Consider the following 23,184-nt stretch of genomic DNA (forward strand, 5'->3'; position numbering starts at 1 on the left):
AATAACAAATCACAGAAATACTTCCAAATGAACAATAAACATGTAAAACAATAACTTGAACTATCACAAAAAGGCAGTAATCAAATATTTACAATAATCAACAAATAATCGCAGTTTCCACACAACAAATCCCAACCCCCAGCGTCCTTTGCAAGCAACTAATTTACCGTATGGTATATATATATATTTAGTTAATGTTTTTTTTTTTTTAATCAATGTTTAATCAATGCCTAAGGTCATCATCACATATTAGCATCATTATATATTTCAGGGAAACATATAAATACATTTTTAATGTATATTTTATTCAATTCCAAAATATTTACACCAATTTGTTGCTAAATATAGGTAATATATTTAAAAAGCATCCATAAATAATATTTTCAAAATGTATAATGAATGTAAGGCAAAAACATAATATATTTTAAATGTTTGGTAAGTTTGTACAAAGATACATTTATAACAATATAATGTAAAATATATACCGAGCATCAAAAGAAACTTATCACTATTATAATATTTCTTTTTAATCACGCGATCATTCATCCTTGGCCATGACACGCTTGAGTGACTATGACTGAAGCATATGCACTTAATCACCTAATTAGTGAGACAGTTGATTGGACACTGGATATGGAGTGATTTCAGCTGTTGAATTGCAAGCTTGGATAAAAGCAATAAAGAAAATCACAGAAAAAAAAACAATATGCCACGTCTGTCAAGAGAGCAACGCCTTCGTGCAATCGACATGCTGGAGGCTGGGGCAGCATACTCTGGCTCGCCGTCTTGGGTGCTCACAGCCAACAATTTCAAACATGGCAAGACGGTATAGCTAGACTCACTCTGTCAATGACAGGCCACGAACTGGGAGACCAAGAGTCACAACACCTGCCCAAGATCGACAGACGACAGATCATTTTGCAGCATCTTCACGATGTCAGTTGTTAATCAGCACAATAAAAAGTCACTGCACCTGCTCTAAAACAGAGTTTGTCATTTTTTGATCAATCTAGTGAATTTTATCCAAATACAAGTGATAAGTTTATTTTGATGCTCAAATATAACTGATACGTTTTCTTTTGATTTATAGTCAGTTTAATAAAATGAATTAGTAATGTATAAAAAATACATGAAAATATCTGGTGCATTTGGAATATATTTTAAATATATTTTAATCTGTGACCCATAGATTTATTTTATATGTTGAAAATCTATGGTAAGGTTATAAATATATTATTCATATATTTAGAATTTTTCCCATTCACAAAAAATGTATTACAAATATATTTTCTTTACCTAGAAAAACAGGAACTTGAAATTACATTTTTTCCTAGAGGATTAGGTGCAATTCAATGTTTTCAAGCATTCATTTAGGGTTTTTTTTTGGGGGGGGGGGGGGGGGGTCTGGCAACACTGACCACCCCCTCATTCAGTGCTCCTGGGCTGTGATGCGCAGCAAATCGCTAGGTGTGTTCAAGGGCCTGTAACTCAAAAATGGAAAGAGCTAGGAACACAGTATACCCCGATATGCATACCTCACTGTGACAGGCTGAACATGTGGTGTAAGACAACAGACTCCAGTCCAGTTTGCCAATTAATGCGCTTGGTTTTATTTCCCAAAAACCCAGGTTGGTTAATGGGTAAATTAACAATAATAATAATAATAATAATAATAATAATAATAATAATAATAATAATAATAACAATAGAGCCACCGGGATACACAACAATGTGTAACCCAACAAAGCAAAGAGAAAAGGGGGTTTGCAGTCCCAAATAATAAACAGAAAAGACAATCCGTCTTCCTTCCGTGTGTCTGGAAACGGGAAAAACACGGGGAATAATAAACCCAGCACTTCCGGGTTGTCACTCCTCCGACGTACTCCCGGAGTGTTCTGTTAGTGCTCTATAAAATACAAAAAGGGAGAAGGGATTAACAGGTCAGCCCAGAACACAGACAACCCGTCGATCAACTCCCTTGCTTTGTTTCTTTGTTCGTTGTTTGTTTTGGTTTCGTTTTGGTTTTTCGTTTTGGTTTTTGCTCTCTCTCTCTCTCTCTCTCTCTCTCTCTCTCTCTCTCTCACACACAGTACCTTGCCGGCAGGAGCAGAACCCTGGGCCACGCCCCCTTTTGTACGCTCCATCCCGTTCCCATTGGTCAGCGAGGGCAACCGCCATCAACCAATACGTGATTGCCACCACGCTTTCCGACTGGGTCGATGACGTTGCGCACCGCAGCTCCATTCCCTTTCCAGGTGGCTGACTTCCACCTCCCCTGGGGATGACTGCTCCTCCTCCCTAACGCCCTCACTGGTCGGGAGGGAGATCTAAAACAAGAGTTCATTCTTTCTTTGTCACATATCCCACCGCTCAGAGTGGAGCCGAAGGAACACTCGGCCAAATCTAATCTTCCCATTACTCCCGCCTCCCGGGAAAAATAATCCGCATTTTGGTGATCTTTCTCTGCACGCTGTACCATATGATACATATAAGGCTGCAATGCCAAATACCACCGAGTTATTCGAGCATTGCTATCCTTTATGGTGTTTAACCATCTGAGTGGGGCGTGGTCCATGACCAGATCAAATGAATGTCCCAGTAAGTAATACCTGAGGGAGTGGGTAGCCCATTTAATGGCCAGGCACTCTTTCTCCACCACTGAGTAATTATGCTCCTGAGGAAGCATTTTTTTGCTGATGTAGAGGATGGGGTGCTCCACCCCATCAACTTTCTGGGACAAGACCAGACTTCTGACGCGTCGGTAGGAAGAACCTCTTGAAGAATCTGGTGATATTAGCGCAGGAGCCTGGCACAGTTTTTGTTTAATGGTCTCAAACACCCCCTGACACTCTGCTGACCACTTCACTAAATTTGGCGCACACTTCTTAGTGGGGTCTACCAGGGGATTGACCACGGTGGCATACCCGGGGATAAAGCAGCGGTAATAACCAGCCAATCCCAATAGTGACCTCACCTGGGACTTGGTTTTGGGGACCGCCACGTCCACCAAAGCCTGGACCTTGGTGGCCACGGGTTTCACCCATCTGTTTCCCATGATAAATCCTAGATACTGGGTCTCTAATTTAGCAAACGCTGGGCAGCCCTTAGAGACTGAAGGATGGCTGTGAGTCGAATTACATGCTCTCTCCAGGTGGAGCTATGTATAACCACATCGTCAATATATGCTGCTGCATACTCACGATGGGGATGTAACACCATGTCCATCAGTCTCTGAAAGGCGGCGGGCGCACCATGTAGCCCAAACGGCATGGTTTTAAAATGGAACAGTCCGTCCGGAGTTGAAAATGCCATTTTTTCACATGAATCGCGGGTCAACGGGATCTGCCAATATCCCTTTGTCAGGTCCAGAGTTAAGATAAACCTGGCCGTCCCCAGTCGGTCGAGGATTCGAGGTATGTATCGAACTTGGCAATAGCATTGACCTTTCGAAAGTCAACACAGAAGCGATTAGTGCCATCCTTCTTAGCCACTATAACAATGGGACTGCACCATTTGCTTCTGGAATGCTCAATGATCCCAAGTTCAAGCATCGCCCTCACCTCGTTCTGGATGCCACTCCGCTGGCTTTCTGGGATCCGGTAGGGCCTCTCCCGAACAGTGATCCCTTGCGAAGTAATAACAGCATATTTGGTAAGGTTAGTTCTGCCGGGCACGTCAGAAAACACATCCCCAAATTTCCCGATCAACTTACGCAATTCCAACTGCTGATCCAGAAGTAACTGTTCCCCCATTGAAATCTGACTGGGCCTAGGGGCCTCTATGCAGGGTCCTAGGTCATCCTCCATCTCGCCTGGGGCTATGAATAAGACCTCCCTTGCCTTCCAGGGCTTTAATAAGTTGATATGGTAAATTTCTGTTTTGTTTCGGCGGTCAGGTTGCCTAATTTCATAATTTACTAGTCCTACGGCCCATATCACCTTATACGGCCCCTGCCATTTAGCACACAGTTTTGATTCCAAAGACGGAAGAAGCAGCATTACTTTATCTCCTGGTCGAAAAGTTGGAATTCGTGCGTTAGTGTTGTAATGCTGCTGTTGCCGATGTTGAGCCAATCTAAGATTGTCTTGAGCCGTTTTCCGACATGTCCTTATGAGGGTTAACTTGTATGTACTTGAAAAAAAAACTTTTTTTACATGAAAGAAAGAGCATTATTGATTCAATATGCTACAGAGGTTTTAGTATCTAAGTGAATTGCACAGCAATGAATATATTTTTGTAACATGCAGTGTGCCCAATTATTGTTCCCCCATCTTTCTCCCAAATTTAGATAATGTTCCCTCACTGCAGCAATCTCCACAAGTCGGATGTGTCCTCCGATTCCACCACCAAGCCTCTACACCCAGAAGCTCCACAGTGGATGTCAAGACCAGCCCTGCAGATGTTCTATTTCAAGAACCCTTTTCAGTACTTTCTCTTTCAAATAGAAATCCGAGACTACCTGAAAACAGATCACAAGACTGGTAGCTAACCAGTATGTGAAATGGCAGGCCATTGGCATATGATATTGAACAAACTAGTGGATGATTGCATAGGCAGCTCTTTTGTCCACAGTGGAATGGTTGTGTGGAATGGTTGTGTGGCTGGAAGTGGGATTAATAGGCGGGCGAATCATATACACCTCAAGCTTAAAATGTAAGAATTTTAACACTTGTCTCCCACAATGAAGTAATGTATGTACCTATGGCAAACAGTACCTCTCTAACAAGCTGTTGGTAAAACATTACCCCCAATAAAAATAAAAAAAAAGATCACGTTGTCTTTCGCTCAGCAAATAGGATGATCAGTGCTTATCAAATAGAAAGTACAAAGGTTATGCAGTACCATTTCAAATCAGATGGTCCTAGTGTCTACTGCAGCAGTAGATTTCACGCTGCACTGTGGAAGCAAGCCTATACTGCGGTTCACAATGAGAGGCCTGCTTGTCACCTTGTTTGTAGTTCTAACTACTCTCCAGCTTTCTTCTGCTGTACATCCAGGTGAGTTGATTTGCATATACACAGTGTGTATTATCCTTCAATGAATAGAATCCCTCAGTAAGTCTGATAGCAGTTTCATATTGTAAAGGGTGCTGAATGATATTAGCAGACATGCAGCCCACAAGAGGTCGGAGCGGTTTCCAAGGGTTGTAATCTACAGTACCCTATACTGCATATTATCTAGTTCAATAAGAATTATAAAGATATCATCTGATACAAGCCGTATGACCCAAATCATCTCAGGCTAAGATCAGGTCAGATTCTGATATATATATATATATATATATATATATCAGAATCTGACCTGATGTTATATATATAACATGATAATGATTTATATGTATTGCTATACTAGTAAATGCTCTTGTTGGGCTCCTGGTTTTGAAAAATGGCTAGCATTGATTCTGTGTCATGCTGTTCAAACGTTTAAGACCGGCTCCCTTGGTGTTTATTGATTAAGTATTACTGAGACAATGTTGGCTGCATTAACTCCACTGCTAATGTCTAATAGTGTCATTGTTTGTGGGCCAAAATAAATATGCATAGTGTTTCTGTGCTAAATTGTGCTAAACTGTTGCTTAAGCTATAATGTTTGACACAGAGATCAATACTAGTAAATTGTTGACAGTTTAGATTTTGTATTTCTCTCTTGGGGTGGGGAAAGTAGTTCCTTAAAAAACAAGTTGTTGTTTTCTATGTTCTCTGTGTGGTGCGTATGGATATTATTTCCATCTTCTGGTGATGAGGCCTCAGGCAGAATATTAAGGTCATTTTTTTAACAGCTTGCAGTTTTCTGACTACATTTTAGAAATAGTTAGTTACAGGCTGCTATATATTTTAAGAACCATGTTAGAATGGCACCTTCAGGCACATAGTTACCTGTAGATACATTTTTGTAATTCTCCAGGTTCCTTTGTGAGGTTGGCCAGTAGATTGACAACCTTTGGTATGTCCTTTAAAGGCATAAGCTATACCCTTCTAAAACTATGTATATCATACACCAGTATAACCATCCATGTATTACAGTGTTGTATCTGGTGTATTCATTTACAGGTTGTTTTCCTAATCAGTTGCCTGAGTAGCGGTTGGGTGTGGCTCAATCAAATTTTGGGTTTTTATCTTGTGGACTACGATTTATAGAGAAAACTGAATTTGCATTAATTCTGTTAGAGCCTGCTTGCTTAGGTGATTCCTGATTCAGTGTCATCTGATTGCACATGTTTTCCTGGGTCAGATGTACAGTAGTTATAAGACAACTCATGCAGTCTGCTTCAGATTTCTATATGCAAGACTGGAGATACCTAGTTTGACACCTGAAATGGAAAAAAACCCACCAAATATATTTCAAAGCTATTAAGACGCAGTCTAGTTCTCAGTTATCACAGTTCAAATGTCTTGAGTGGCTTGTGGAACGTTAAGTTCTTTGTATTAACATTTCTGACTTCAAGTTCCAAGGACTTAGTGCTGTATATATTACGGTGCAAGAGAAGTCAGACACTAACACAACTGGTCAAGTAAAACACCTAATTTGAGTTTGCAGCACAGTCATGACATAACTTCAAGATGAGCCTGTCTGGCCCTCTTTAATTGGAGTGTTTTGTTTGTTTGCTTTGTGTTTTAAGCTGTGATACATTGTACTGCTGCCACCATTTCATGGTTTAATTTCACTGTATGTACGGTATACAGTGCAAAGGGTATTATTTGAAACATTTATAACACCCATATTTCTTTTACAACTAATGGTAAAAGATACCAGATTTGTAACATCACATTTCATTTACATGTTTAGTTAGACAATACCTCTATTAGGTATCTTTAATCATTTTTTTTAAAACTACAAACTGTGATGATTGTATTAGTATATTAACTGTGAATTAGCCTACTAACACATTAACAAATGATGTTCACGTTGTATTAATAGTTGTTAATTATATATGAAACTCTTTATAAACTAAAACAAAAAACCTAATCTCATTTGTTAAACATTTGAGTTAGAGATGATAATCCCCAAGTCTGGATCGGATGTTTGTTGCATTAGTTTAGCTGGGATACTTTTTTGTTAGTTCATAAGTAACCATAATTAACCGTGATAAAAAACCAACAGCACTTCGTGTGTTGAAGAGTTTTGTACAGAGGAATCCAGTAAAGGGTTAGTACAATCTGGGCTAAAGACAAGTTCGGTAACTTTGTTTTCTGTGTGTTTTGACAAGCAAGTTAATGAAGACTATTTCTTTTATTTCACCATGTCATTGGAAATCACATTTAACCTGTACAAAACCTAAAAACTGCAACAGCATGGTGGCAGATCTGTTATTAAATAGCCTTTTTTAAATACTGTTTTGTAATTTCTTCAGGGGCTTGAATTGTGTTTTTTAGATCCACCATCTGTTCACCTTTCAGAACCTTCAAAGAGTAGCATAACAATTTTATTTTTCAAACGAATACATTAAAAATAATAAAGTTTTTATTTTTTAGGGCAAATCATATGAGTTAACTAGGATGTTTGTTTACTGGGAGGGGAGGTAGATATTTTTATGAAAGCAGTAAAGTTTATGACTATGAAACTGTATTCCCATCTTTATACAGTATCACACAGTCTGTAGCAAAATAAGTAATTGTTCTGAAGCATTTAACTCTGTGGTTTTTAGTAGAGTACTCGAAGTGTCTGTGAATGAGTGCAAAGTAACATTAAACATAGATCTATATTTATAATAATCTTTATTTTTATATAGCACCTTTCATAGCAGACCACCATCACAAAGCACTTTACAAGATACAAGAGTAGGGTGTGTGAACTATGCATCAGCTGCAGAGTCATTTACAACATCTCATCCCAAAGACAGAGCACAAGGAGGTTAAGTGACTTGCTCAGGGTCACACAGTGAGTCAGTGGCTGAGCTGGGATTTGAATCGGGGACCTGCTAGTTACAAGCCTGTTTCTTTAACCACTGGACCACACAGTCTCCTTATATTGCTTTATGTTATGACAAAGGAAAATCCATCTAAAAGTGTTTACAAAATAGCTAGCTGGTAATTTAGCAGATGATAGACACATGCATATTACAAATGAAAAAGGATTGTGTAAATGTACATATATAGTACGAGTTTTCAATTACAATATTGTCTAAACATGTGTTTCTGACCCATTTGAACACCACTAAGGGACAGATTCAATTAGAACATCCAGCTCTATGATCGCTTTGTTTCTGTTTTATTGTGCTATTCAATTACCTCAGGGAAATAACACAGGCGCTGTATTAATTGATTGAATAAACTTGTACAATAAGTACTATTGTCCATATATAATACATGATAAATGCAGTAAATTATTAATGTGGTCTATTCAGTGTTTCTAAACCCCTGCAGATATTTGCCTTTAGGATGATTTGCTAAAGGTTATTATATCTATAGAAATGTATGAAACAAAATTGCAATTATTTTTAATTTACTGTCAAATTAAGCAGAGAAAATAAGGCAGTCCAAATGTGTGTGATTTGTTAGAATTTTAATTTTTGTTTTCTGTCTAAGAGAAAAGGCCCAATAAACACATAAAAGCCAGAAGACAGTAGCAGATAGAAAAATGAGTGTTGCCATGCTAACTTTTGAAATTTACATAGTTTTATATACCAGTTACTCCACATTTTATATCTCTGCCTATGGAAAAATAATATTTCTGTTTCTGTGAATTAGTGGAAATTGAGCACACAGAATACAATCATTTGCATAATTAACTATTTCACTATTTCATTAAAACTGCTGTCTTAAAAATAGACCATTAATATTATTATTCAAAAGGAAATTAGCAAGAACAGTTGGAAATGTAAAGCCCCTCAGAGGCCACTATGTATGTAGACTAGAAAACTAGCCTTCAGTTGAGCTTCCTGTTTTCCCTCAAAAGCCCTGTAGTCATAGCAACTGAAACAGAACTGCATCCTACCTGCATCGCGTAAGTGAGTAAAATGGTGGGTAAAATGCCGGCCGTCTGGTCGTTTATTCCTGCAATACCAGAGCACTGATAGCTGAATCTGTTACTAAATCACATGACTAGAGCTATCCCCCAAATTAGATGGGCACCTGCAGCACTAAACCATATACAAACGCCCATTCTATTTGATCTGTTTGTTCGTGAGTTTTGTTACTCAGAGAATGATTATAAAAGAAACTATCCCCCCCTTCATCCCCACCCCCACAGGGCAGTAATTCTCTGTGCAGTTAAGAGGCTCGGTCACAGTTGGACCTTGAACAGTTACTGTAACACAATATAATGTGACAACACCCACACACACAGTTTATTGCTGGGTGTAAATTGTTACAAACTAATAGTAATACTGAATACATGAAACTGTATCAAAACCGTATCTATTCAATTGATCTAAACAGCAGGGGATCTAACCAAACTAGTCATGTTTCTTACTTTAACCAAACTGTTAGTGATGCTGGTTTCCTCAAAGTGCTCTTCAGTCATTTAAACAACAGTGGTTTTAGATCCACCACAATTTAGATCAATAGACCCTCTTGACTGTTGTGGAGACCAACAAAAACAATATTATGATGAAAGCATCATCAACGATCAGGTTGTAGCATTTGCATGGTTTTTCTAAGCGTTTCCACAGTACACCAAACTGTATTGTTATTACACAATGACATCACTTTCGATGTGAAATCCCTTCTCCAAACAAGAAGACATTGCTGACACCATCGCCTGGTGTTGTGGGCATCCCAAGACAATAGTTATATAAAGATTACATAAGGCTACAGAGTGTTACTTTGAAATGAATTGTAAAATGAAAAGTCAGATGATGTCAGTTTGCGGTGAAAATAGTGAGTTGTTGTCCATGTAAAGTTTGTTGTTTATGACAGGGTGTGGTGTCACTGCACTAGCACTGAAGCTGACAGTGGCAGCTTTCATTGCAGAGGGTCAGCTGTGGTTTGGTATTCTGGCTTTAGCCTACCATACAAGGATACAGGGAATAGTTAGTCTGCGGTTGCAGGATGAACTAGAACCCACAGCAGATTCAACTCCCACAAATAAAGCATTTGTAAATGTTTTTTTCTACAGTTTATAACGTCTTCAAAAATGAATGAGAGGGTACACCATGAATGCTCATTGAATACGATAGTTATTCCACAAATCAGGATAGGCAAATATCCCACGAGCAAGTGGGGGTTTAACCAAACACCCCCATGAGTGAAATGACTACAGTATTCTGTTTAGATAACAAGTACAGTGTATGGAAAAGAAAATCTATTTAAACCTAAATTAAAGAGCTGAATGCTAAGTATTATTTTCCTTAGGCAAAGCTTCACGTCTCTTAGCAACGCAGCATCATTTACACAATTTGCACAATCATTCCATCATTTCCATTTGATTGAATGCAAGATTCCACAGTATCCATCAACAGTGCTGAAAGTTATCCAGCACTAGATCTGTCAATCCTTTATAGATATATACCAAGTAACTCAGATAAAAAAAAATATATATATTCTTTATACTGTCAACAAGTCTTTGAACTGGAGTACAAAACCCCAACAATCAAAATGTATGGAGATGCTGCATTTGCAAAAGGGTACAATTTGAACGTGTTGTGTTTGTTTCATTAAACAGATTGTATGTTGGGCATGGATGAAGGACAAGGAGAAGGGAGGGGATTCCGTCTCTTTTACAATAAAACAGTGGATAAGTGCCTGCCTTTTAGCTACAAAGGGTCAGGAGGAAATGGGAACCGATTCATTACTGACAGGATGTGCATGTCAAACTGCTCCACCAGAGCTGCTGAACTCTACCCACAAGGCGGTAAGTTCACACTTTTATTGCTTTCCGCCTGTTCATTATGCAGTGCTTTTTTTTAATCAGTTATCAACACGGGGGTCTGGTTCACATTTTTACAACCCAATACAAGATGAATGTCTAATCGATGCAATATCCAGCATACCCTCATTCTTTATTAGAGATTTCCACACTTATATAATTTAGGGGTGGAGACCACACCAAACTCTGGGATAAAAGAATGGAAGCCTAAACTCATTTCAACATTAAAGACATGTTAGTCATAGTCGTTTACGAGTTTATTTTAGCATTACTGCCTATACTACTATTGAGTTGTTTCATAGTTATTCAATTTCAGTGTATTGTATATCCTTATTGTTTAAGGTAAAAATGTATAACTTTCCTCCCTACCTAATGTCAATATCAAAATGATGTTTTTGTTATACTGATACTTCAATAGGAAAGTCTATACTGTGGACATACACCTTGTTAAAATAATTCAGTAAAGACTAACCAAAACAGTGCCTGGTACTACACTATTAAATTGTGCAGCCTGTAAACAATAAAAGCATATACCTGTACAAATGTTTTTAGTTTTTAAATAATCTCAAAAATAAAATAAAAGGGTGTGGAAAGCGGTTCCAGCAGATGAGCCCAGATAAAAACTGAAGCATTTTTATAGAGGCTATAAAATATGTACTTTGGATTCTAGATAGAGGAAGGGCACCTGGTTATAAATTGTGTGTCAAAGAACACACAATGTGGAGGGAGAGAGAGACAGTCACCCAAGCAGGATGTGTGGCCTGTTTAAATAAAAACACAGACAGTGGCCCTGCCAGACAAGCACACTGTACAGACATGTTTAAGTGAAACATATAAGAAATTAGACACAGAATGTTATGATAGTGTTTGAATTTAACTTCAAGATATACTTTCTTTTTTTGATGTCTACAGTCATTCTTAGTGGTTCCTTTTGCAATTCTTGAAGTGCTGTCTGTTTTGTTTTTTATAAGTCTGTGTTAAGGTGCTTTCCTCTGAGTTCACATCGATTCAGTTGGGACTCTGTCAGCCCAAGTTAGGGTTGGCAGAACTCTATCTCTCCACAATGATGGTGATAGTTATCTAATGAGCTTCCAAAGCAAAACTGAGGCAGCTTTAAATCTCAAACTGCAGTAAAAAAGGATGTAGGCAAAACATGAAGGCTGTGAATGTATGATACTGTCATGGAAATATTAACTAGCAAATAAACAGACACATGATACATATGGGTAGTCTTTGACTGTTGTGTAAAGCACATGGCATATTGGGTTGTTGACTGCAGAGGGAGCCGGCAGCAGCCCCGGTTGGATATAGGAACACGATAAGAGAAGACAGACTGGTTCCATGGTCCAATGGAAATGTGGCATTATAGTCATAGCTAATTCAAAAATGTTTAATTCTATGAGCTAAATTTATACCAAAAGCTTACTAGCTATTGTACTCCCTGCTATCATAAACTTTTGCAGGATCATCCTCTACCAGTTGCAGTAGACACATCTGCTGTGTGCCACAATATGAACTTTTGACCAAAGTGCAGTTATGAATTTGGAATTGTACAAGCATGGGACCACTGCAGAGGCTTGCTAGCAAAAATTGAAAATGTAAGTAAAGGGATTTATTTTTCTGCAGACCTAGAAGAGCAGAAAAGGAAACAATATTCCTTTTTGTAAGTTGAACCGATACAGTGGCTGTGCATTAAACGGCTTCCTAGCCAATGTCTGTGGCTCGCCATGGGGGGATTCATATGGGAACAAGATTCTGCCGCTGGCATAGATAGAAAACCGTTTAAAAAAAGGACAATATAGCAAATCTGCACAGCACCGATGGAAATAAGACTATTGCATAGCAGTTTCGCCCATTCCAGGTTCTTCTACTATGACAAGAAGGGGGGAGTCTTGATGATGTAATACTTGAGTGTCCTCCTGTAACGTGTTCCTTGGCTCCTGGAGGGGTTTGCTTCTTCGACACATAAAACTTCAGTTCAATCCCTGACCTGCACAACTTATTTGAAGGACTTGCACTTGTATTGGTGTGGTCTGTACTGTACGCTGCCTTTCTAAAACAGGAATGAGGCTTCATTCCATCACACATAAAAGCTTTTGTTTGGCCTTGTTTTTTCTGTGTGTTTTTGGTTGTTTTTTTCCAACGTGGAATGAATGTGGTGTTTCTCAGACAGTATAATTAAGTTTCCTATTTAACAAAAGGTATCTCTTCAACAATACAGCATTCTACTTTATTTTGTCTGTTTGTTGTCAAGGGAAGGCAGGTCTGGGTTGCGTTGAGGTTCAAAAACAGCGGTGAGGTAAGATTTATATCTGTATAGAAACATCTAATATATATATAAATGAGAGAGAGAGAGAGAGAGAGAGAGAGAGAGAGAGAGAGAGAGAGAGAGAGAGAGAGAACAACACTGTTACTTATAGTAGGCTTTAATGTTATGGTTCAAGTGGTTTCACTCAAACAACTACTGTGACACAGTGAGTTCAGTTGTCATGTCTACATTCTTAATCACAACTGAGGCCTGTTCGCTGCAATGTATACAGCAGTGGCTTGCTGAGTTTAAAGATTAAACTAAGAGATTACAGTCAAAGTGAAAAATTAACTGGCTTATCTTTGTCAGTTTGTTTCATTTTACTTTCATTGCAGCCTACTTTCTTTTTTCTTTCTTACTTTTAAAATGTTATTGGAATTCAATTGTATTTTCTTGCCTTCTAAGAATACGTAGTTTACATTCAAAGCCAAGCTCTAAAAGTTAGCTTCAATCAAAGTCTATAGAAAGAGGTGGCTCCTACATTTTTACATTGGCCAGCATTTTGAATCAAACTGTTCTGTATAAACAGAGTAATACAATTAAAAAGATATGTTCACTGAAACACCTGGAACTGCCTAATTTGAATGTATTTGGGTAGACTATTTTACACTTTATGAGGACCTGTACCTAATATTGGGTTTTCCCTGATCAAAGCCTTGCCGAGACATGGCAAAGGTTTCACAAGATGCTTCAAGGTGGAATGTTAACCCATTCAGACATTCATGTTTCACACAATTAGTGCAGAGAGGTAGGCTGAGGACCATGAGAACAAATGTGGGTTCAAGTTCATCCCAAACGTGCTCAATGGGATTGCGATCTAGGTAAGCTGCAAAGGCCTTCGAACTATTATCAACCAGCATTGTTGGGCGGATTTGATTTGCAACAATCCTTAAATAAACTATGGCATTCGAAAGGATGAGGGAATGCTGTCGGCTGCATTTTGTTTTCCTGCTTCTAGGCATTAAAAGAAATAAACGTATCTCCTTCTGTCAGCATGTTCTTGGAAATACATGAATATTGTGCATGTTATCGACTCCATGACTAAGCAGCCTGTATGCATTTTCCATGGTAAATCATACAAATTCGAAAGCTCTGTATATTTCTGATGAAGTATCGTTCAGTTTTTTTTTTTATTATTGTTCCTTTCCCCTTTTTTTGGATGATTTTTGCAATAATTTGTATTGCAATTATTAAAATATTCTTTTTTAAATAACTTTTTAATACAGTTTGTTTTAAGTCTGAGTTCTGAAGCTGCTTTTCAGTTTTGGTAGCCAGTCATAACCATCTTGTGCAAGGGTTTCCAAACATAGGAATCCTGGCTGAGGACCCCACCCAAGATTTCGATGTAGCAATTTTGAGAGGTTGCTGATATGTAAAATGACTACTGCTTTCATTATGTTGAGTGTCATTTCTTGGACGTTTGAGAAACCTTCACTTAGATGTACGCTGTCTGACTGCAAATGCAACATAAACCTGCCTGGAAAGATAAGCAGGAATGGGTTATTGTTTTTATGTAGAGGGAAGAAAATATATCATGAACTTATACTGGAAAAGTGATGTTATAATTATAAAGTGTATTCTGGTGCACAGCTAAGGTGTTTTGATAGCTGTAATGAGAACAACACAGAATAACGGCAAGGTAAAATAGTAAAAAAATAAAATAAATAGAAATACAGAAATCTGATTACTCTAAAACAAATAACTTTTTCTTAATGTGGTTGGTTTTTTCAAAGATTTTAGCTGCATCTGATATCAAAGAAAATTTTGGAAAAATATAGAGCTTTGTAACCAAAAACTTATTGAATATGTATCAACAACAAACTTATGGTATTAGTCTGCAGGTCAAAACAGTCTAAAGTGGACAGTTTTAAAAATCTGGATTACTCTATAATGTAAACAATGTGATAATTAACCATATGATTCCTTAACAATGTTATTGTAATGACTTTCAACCATATGAGTACATATTAGTCCACAAGATTGTGTTTTGTGATCATTTGTTTTAAAACAGTTGAATAGAACAAATTCCTTGGTGGGTTTTACTCTTAGGGTGAAGCATGACATCACCATTATTATGCACAGCTTAAGCATTACTTGATAGTGTTTACCATAAATATTTACCTCTCTCTCCCTAATTGCAATTTGGAGTTTTTCCAACAAAGCAAACTGTCACCCAAAGAACCTACTGTACCATCCCACTTAATTGTGAGTTGAGTCACTCTGCTGCTCTGGTTGGTTTACTGCCACAGTGTGCCTCCTTGTGGTGAATTCGTAAGCAGTCTCCTTCATATCCTTAACTTTCAAAACCATTGTATTCAAACGTATATATATATCTTTTAATTAAAATATTAATGATGATAATAACATCCTCTGAACAGATTCTGTTATGAACTATTGATAATTGAGACCCAATAAAACACATTTTATTATTTATTATTAATAATAATAATAATAATAATAATAATAATATAATAATAATAATAATAATAATAATAATAATAATAATGTGAATGAATGTCTTTTAGTGCTATTATCAAGTCAAAATCAAGCTTTTTCACAATTTTAGCAGGCTATATTAATACTACTGAAATTGTCCTCTTCGCCCTGACGTCTCCAAATAATTTAAACACCTTCAACGCCCACTACCAGCCACGTGAAATGGACCAGCGTCATGCTGGTTATCAGTGCTGGCCCTAACCATAAACCCATATACATGAAAACCCTAAGAACATTTCCATTTGCTCTCTTTTTTTTTTAGATGCTGCCTGTACATTGAAAATGGACTTTGGTTTGTGCCAAAGCCATTTCCTAATGTATTACTACCACCAAGAGAAGAAGAAGTGCAAGACCTTCTTTTACTCTGGCTGTGGAGGGAATGGGAACAGGTTTGTTGACATTCACACCTGCAACTCCACCTGTGCCAAATACATTGGTGAGAAAAACAACCACTTTCCTGCTGTACCTACCAACTATAATATAGGGATGGCTTTGTTCAATTCAGGTAGCAATTGTCTTTCCACCGTGTAAAGGGCTGTTTACGAGGGTCTATAAGTTAAATCTAGGTAAAACAGTGCTTTGGAGGGAAATAATTATAAACTTCTCTTAAACAGCCTCACTAAACCATTTGAAAATGGCTTTCATGAACTACAAACTTGATTTAATTAATTAAAACTGGCTTTAAAGAAAGTCATTAGCAAAACAGCCCTTTAAAATGTGTGAACAGGGTGCATAATAGGGCACGTAAAGTGTATTTTGGGGTATTGTCATTGTTTTACCTGTGTAACCTTGTAACCAAGTTTGAGTGCTTAATAAAATGCATTGAAATATAATGTATTAGCTTACTTTGAACACAAAACAATAAACACGTGTTAGTGTGTTTATAAACTATTTCTTAACACTGCTGACAAAGTGGCCCATTTTCGCAGGAGTTTAAAGTGTAACAGAACTCCCTGCACGTTTACAGGAAACACACCCCTTTTTACCACATGTTGTTCACATCACAGCAATTATATGTTTATTTTTTTTTAACATATTCCTGATAGTGTTCAGATTTTTTATTCACACATAATAGGTAAATAAAGTAGGTAATTTTTTTTTTTTTTTTTTTTTTTTTTTTTTTTTTAACTTTTACTCTGAAACGTTCGCCAGGAAATAAATATATTGTAGCGTACGGGTAGGAAGGCACAGCAGAGCTGGTAGGTGACGTAATCACGTACAGAGACATAAGCCTGATAAACGCTCCTTGCAAGTGAGCCGTCTCTTTTGTACAGCGGTATCGGCGCTATTCATTAGTGCGAGATTGCCTCACTCTCTTCACCCTGTATGACGCGCCTGCCTGGGGGAACCAAGATCGCTACAATATGTTATTACTTAACATCGCAGTGTATCCAATTAATTCGCGATCTCAATACAATTAATGATTTAATTATTTTTTTTCCTTCTGGCGAACACTCCTAAAGTAAATGTTGATATAGTGGCGAGTTGACTTATGAACCATGATGTGCAGTTACACATTTAAAAAATGCTGCTATACAGACAACACGGGACACAGCAAAAGTAACGCAATTCGTTTATTGTAAACTTTGCAGAGTGTTCTGTAACACTTTAAATAAATAAATAAACTTCTAATAAAAATATGTGTAACTTTAATTGCTTTTATCAGATAGCACACTTGTGGACGAAGATGATGATGAAAATATAAACGGAACTGATGCTGGTATGTTAACAATTTATGTTCTTCCAGAATAATTATCTTCCCATACCACTGTAATAAGTTTGTTTTACCTTCCCTATACTTGTGAGCAGGTGGGCACTTGCTACCAGGTCCCACCATCTCATTATTTTCTAAATGAGGGAATCTCTAGTGCTTGAGTGTTTAGAATTCAACTTATGGGGTGAATTTAACTGAAAGGCTTGTATGTTGTATCATTTGACCACTTAGATAACTCTTAATGTAATGGAAACCCACCTATGCCTGGTCTAGTCAGCACATAGGAAATAAGTGGGGGCAGGTGGGGTCCTATTACCTGTAACACAGGAAGTGAATGGAATGCCAATGTTGCATGTTATTCTAATGGGATATAAAATGCTTCTTAAACCCTTGGTTATCAGGGATGGAAATAAGTCTCCTTTTGCCGTTTCACCCACTCCAGGTTTTACTGTGAGCTTGATTAGCTACAGCGTATAGGTAACAAGCTCAGGTTTTTACTTGTTAAACTCACAGTAAAACCAGGAATGGATGCTCCTGCTATGCAGTGGGAGTTTCATTTTCATCCCTCATCGCCAAAGACCATGTTTAGACGATGCTTTAACAAGGTTTTAATGCGTCTGAATTCAACCCAAAACAAAGCCTGTGTGGCTCACGCTTCATAATAATACTTTATCAATTTTGTAAATCATTCTTCCTGCAGGTTTAGTGGCTGGAATTGTGTTTGGATGTCTTGGATTTGTCATTCTAATCGCTGTGATTGTTGTGGCAGTACAAAGGAATAAGTAAGTAATGTACTGTTAAAACCAATTATAAAATGGCAAGAATAGAGGGAACAATCTCATTGGCTAACAGATGTTCCATCCTGTGCAAATATGTCACTGTACTAGCACGGCTTGGAACTTTTAGAATGCTAGTTTACCTACCGTAAACCTGGTTCACTGAAAGAGAAGATGGCCACCAAACATCGTTATTGGATACACTCCTGCCTATTGGTAGGTGTCACTGAGCTCCTATATCAAAGATGCCGATAGGCCCCCTTCCCCCAGTGATGTCCTCGGTCCCGCCTCCCGAGGGTGCTTAATCGTCACGCAGGGGAAGAACCACCCTCTTTCGCAACGAAAACGTTGACCGAAGCGACCTTGCAGTTGGTGGCCATCTTCTCTTTCAGGGAACTAGGTTTACGGTAGGTAAACTAGCGTTCCCTTTCAATTCGAAGATGACTACCAAACATCATTATGGGAAATGTGTACCAGAGCCATCGCGAGGGAAGAGAGAACAGCAGCATATGAGGGACACTAAATCCTGCCTGACCAAGGTCAGAGGCGTGAGCATGCAACCTCGAGGACCCTAGTGCAGACTGTAGAACCCGGTAAACGTATGTGGGGTAGCCCAGCTAGCCGCATTGCAAATTTCAGCTATGGAGGCACCTCGGAAGAGGGCCCATGACGTAGCCACAACTCTCGTGGAATGTGCAGCTATCCGTCCAGGTGGGGGTAAGCCAGCAGTATCATACGCAGTCGAGACTGTGTCTGCAATCCAACGCGACAGCCACTGCTTGGAGAGGGACTGTCCCAGGGTCCGTGTTCCATGGCAGACGAAGACCTGGTCAGACTGACGTATCGCTCTTGTCCTATCCACATAACATCTCAACGCCCGAACTGGGCAGAGAAGGTTCAAATTTCTATCCTCGTCCGTCACAAACGGAGGAGGATGGAGAGACTCCAGTTCTACGGACTGATTCACATGGAAGGCTGTAACCACCTTGGGGAGAAAAGCAGGGTTTACACACAGTGACACTCTGCTACCATCATCAAATACACATACAGGAGCTATGCACAGATAGCGCCTGCAGCTCACTAACCCACCTTGCAGAGGTGATAGCCAAGAGGAAGGCTATCCTCTTGAACAGGTGCTTCAACTCAATGGAGTATATAGGCTCAAGGCCACCCTGGTGGTTGACATATGCCACCACTGATGTATTGTCTCTGTGGAACAGCACATGTCTGTTCCGCACCACGGGTAGGAAGTACCGGAGGGCAAGGAACACCACTTGCAGCTCCAACATGTTGATATGCAGGGACGTCCTGCGGCTCGACCAGAGTCCGCTGACTCCTCTGCCTTTGCAGACCGCGCCCCAACCCGAGTTGGAGGCGTCCGTCATCTCTACCCTGCAGGTGTAAACCACCCCTATTCGGACTCCTTGGCGCAGGTGAGAGGGAATCCTCCACCAGCGCAGGGCCACCGGACACGCGAGACACCCTCAAACGCGACATCCCCTGTCGCATTTGAGATGCAACCTGAACGCATTGAGCCATGCCTGCAGCGGGCAAATGTGTAATAAACCCAGCTCGATGGCTGATACCGCTGCTGCCATCAGACCCAGAAGTTTTTGGCACAAAACAAGGGACACCTTCAATCCCTGCTGAAACAGGGAAAGGTGGTGTTGTAAAGCTGCTATTCTGTTGTCCGACTGGTATGCCTGCATCGTGGTAGAGTCCAGCTGGTGCCCCGCGATTTTTTAAACTACTGATTCCGGGAAAGTGGTGTTGCCAGCTTTCAACACAGTGCAGGGGAAATAGCAGTAGTTTACGCAGAACTTTTTATAAGAAGACAGGGCTCAATGCAATACAGAGGTCTTACTTTACCAATGTGAGAAACGAAAGAGGGTGATTCTTCCCCTGCGTGACGGTTAATTACCCTCGGGAGGCGGGACCAAAACATCACTGGGAGAAGGGGGCCTATCAGCAACTTTGATATAGGAGCTCAGTGACACCTACCAATAGGCAGGAGTGTATCCCATAACGATGTTTGGTGGCCATCTTCAAATTGAAAGGGAACCACACTACTTGACTACCTTGACAACCAATTAATTTAGGGTGGATTGCGCACATCGAGATCGAGATTCGACCCAATCTAGGATTGACTAATCCAAGATTGGATCATGGATTCATTTCTGTTGCGGAACTGTGGATCCTAGATTGAATCTAAAATTCACCTGTTATGGATTCACGGTATCTGTGACGCTGGTTGATTACGACACATCGTCTAAGGAAGTTGTATAATAGATAACCATAACCATGGCTACAACAAGTAAAACCATTGCGTTTTCTTTATTTGAGAAAAACATGTTATCAAATGTAATTCTTGATAACAAAAATTACAAAGAAATTATAGAAAATAAAAAGACGGATAACGAAACTTTAGCACGGAAGGAGTCAACCTGGGCAAAGATCAGTGCAGAATTCAATTCCCACAGTGGAGAACCGTCTGGAACTGAAGCAGTTAAAACTATTATATAAAAACGTAAAGGTTAAAGCAAAAAAAATGACGTTTAAAGGGAAAAACGAGAGCAACAAGTGACTGGCGGCGGACTTCCCCAGACAGCAATAGATATCATCTCAGAAATTTGCTCAATTTTTGCCCCAGCCATTTGATAGTCTACCAAATCCATACGATGATGATGCATGTTTCAACAAGGAAGCTCCCACCGGGGTAGGCTTCGGACAGTTGTAGAAAACAAACAAAATAGCATTTATTATATTTCGTATCAATATAGCCTAGATTATACATTTACAACTAAATATTGTAATTTACCTTGATAGCAAGTCCATGTGCTGATTAACTCATTTATGTTTGTGTTATTAATTAGAAAAACCAATGAAGAACTGAATTAACTAAAACCTTTATTTATTTACAACACATTTTCTTAGGTCATTGACGATCTACAAAACATCCCGGCTCCTGACCCCGCTGTCTGTACTGCTACTAGCTTAGCCACTAGCTAGCCTCCGGTAGAACAGGGCCCGCCCACTGTCACTTGTCGCCTGTAACAAGCGAGAAGGGAATCAGCTGACTCTGGCCCAGCGCGGTGCCCGGTGCAAAATACTCAAGAGAAGAGACACACTAGTAAATATTCAATCTTCCTGCTGAGATTAATCATTTATTGAATTACTGAATTCAGCAGTTGCTTTTTAAATAATTGCCTGTCGCACCTTAACACAGAATCTGAGTAATTGCAACAATAACCAGAATGACTGCACACATCATAAGGTAAAACAGTACAAAAACCCCCCCAAAAAACTAAAAGCTACTTATTGTTTATTGCGAGAGTAAGACTCAGTAAGGACCCCATTATACACAGAGAGTGAACTACACCTGAGTCAAAGTGAAAATAAACTCTGGAACTTCACTCCAGAACAGGTATACAATTTACAAGAGAGGGGAGAGCCCCGTATTCCTTCAGTGTCGCCATCCTCAAAATTAACTGTGCAGCTTGAGGTGGCTGTAAGTTGCAAGTTGAATAGCGTTGAGGTTCTAGATGGTTTCAGTTCAGATTTCACTTTTTCCAGTAAATGATTGCATTTCTGTTGGTCTCCCAGTGTGCCTCTATCTTTAATTGATATGTGTGTGGGGGAGGCTACCAGCCACTCATGACGTCTCACTTAGGAAGCCATAAAAACACACCTACACAGTGAGTCTATTTCAAGAAAGTTAATCATTTACAGTAAATCAGGAACAGTGCATTCAGGTCCCATCTGTGTCATTTCAACTGTAGAATAACAGGTAAAACAATTCCAGATACTTTACTAATAAAAACTAAGACCAGCATTTCCATCTGCACCATGAAGCCAGTCTCTAAAACATAATCTAATCTTGTTCCAGTTTTAAACAGGGACTACCATTTACAATGCAATCTGCAACCAGATACAGAAGTCAAGGTCACCTGTATGACATTTTTTTTGTTTATAAATGAATTCACGACCTCCAGTATTCCCCAGACAGTATAATGTGTTCATATAGCTTGTGTTCTGCTGTTCTATTTTTTTCCTGCAGTCGGATATTTTAAACCCACCTCTCGCATCCTTTGCTTAAGGGTCTTTGGAGAGATTGAGCTCTGCCAGCCCTCAATCCTAACTGGAGCTGACACTGTCCCAGTTGAAACTGATTTGATCTTGATCTGTTGATGGAAATGAATTGAGTAGAATTTAAAATTAGACATGTTAATGCTAGGTCTGTACAGAAGTGTTAATAATGACAGCCCAATGATGTCCTTTTAAATGTTTCAAAAAGAAAAGGTAACTTAAAATTCTGCCAAAATATCAGTTTAGTTTAAATTAGTTTTACATTATCATGTATTTTAATATTATTCAACAGAAGAAATGGGGTCCAGTAATGATGCTGCCAAATGCTAATGCAAGGTAATAAAAAGGGTTTTGAAATCCACCTCACCCTGGACCAGCTGGCAGTTAGTGTTCCGGTGAGGACTGAGAAATACAACTGTATTAAGATCAAACTATTAACTAAAAATTAATTCCTGGTCTTTTAGGGTTGATAAGCTGCAGGAGGTTACAACAGAGACAGGGCATCCATTAAAAGAAGAACTCGAAATGGAATAGAAGAAAGCTTTAACCAGGAGAGCACCATGTCATGTGACGCCAACACCCAGCATTTCATTTTTTATACAGTGTTTTGTTTTCTATATTTTTTGTACCTTGTAGACAGGATTGTAAACAAACTGGAAAGCCTACAAAGCCTATTTTCTAATGAATCAGAGTACACAAAAGGTTAAACTCTTGCCTAGGAATCGTACTTTGGTATAAAAATTAAATACATTGTGGGAGAGCTTTAAAAAGTTTTTCTCTTTTGATGCTGTGCTGTTTTATTAGTTATTGTCTTGTTTACTCTCCATGAATCCGATTCCAAATAGTACAGACCTGTTGAAGTATGTTGAATTAGGTGTGGTAGATTATAAACAAACAGGAAACCAATAGGATTTTTACTTTTACTTTTCAGACTGCAATTTTGTAGTATCATGTATAACCATGGCATTGTTTTGTGGAATAAAACTTTTAAAAAAGAA

The 23,184-nt window shown here is 38.8% G+C and overlaps 1 protein-coding gene across 1 annotated transcript; it reads left to right on the plus strand.

Moving 5' to 3' along the window:
• Window positions 1-4,864: 4,864 nt before the first annotated feature.
• On the plus strand, window positions 4,865-23,184 carry si:dkeyp-73b11.8 (BPTI/Kunitz domain-containing protein). The gene is made up of 6 exons (XM_041219223.1): window positions 4,865-4,997; window positions 10,603-10,791; window positions 15,873-16,046; window positions 17,277-17,330; window positions 18,025-18,106; window positions 22,651-23,184. The coding sequence occupies exons 1-6, from the start codon at window positions 4,928-4,930 to the stop codon at window positions 22,718-22,720; spliced, it is 639 nt and encodes a 212-aa protein (XP_041075157.1). The 5' UTR covers window positions 4,865-4,927; the 3' UTR covers window positions 22,721-23,184.

Source organism: Polyodon spathula, chromosome 19 (genome assembly GCF_017654505.1).
Source record: "Polyodon spathula isolate WHYD16114869_AA chromosome 19, ASM1765450v1, whole genome shotgun sequence".
NCBI lineage: Eukaryota > Metazoa > Chordata > Actinopteri > Acipenseriformes > Polyodontidae > Polyodon > Polyodon spathula.

Bases quoted from the DNA above. Each gene is read 5' to 3' on its own strand.
- si:dkeyp-73b11.8 (XM_041219223.1), top strand. From the start codon at position 4,928: ATGAGAGGCCTGCTTGTCACCTTGTTTGTAGTTCTAACTACTCTCCAG. The intron at 4,998-10,602 runs GTGAGTTGATTT...TTCATTAAACAG, and splicing joins TTCTTCTGCTGTACATCCAG to ATTGTATGTTGGGCATGGAT. The intron at 18,107-22,650 runs GTAAGTAATGTA...CTGGTCTTTTAG, and splicing joins GTGGCAGTACAAAGGAATAA to GGTTGATAAGCTGCAGGAGG.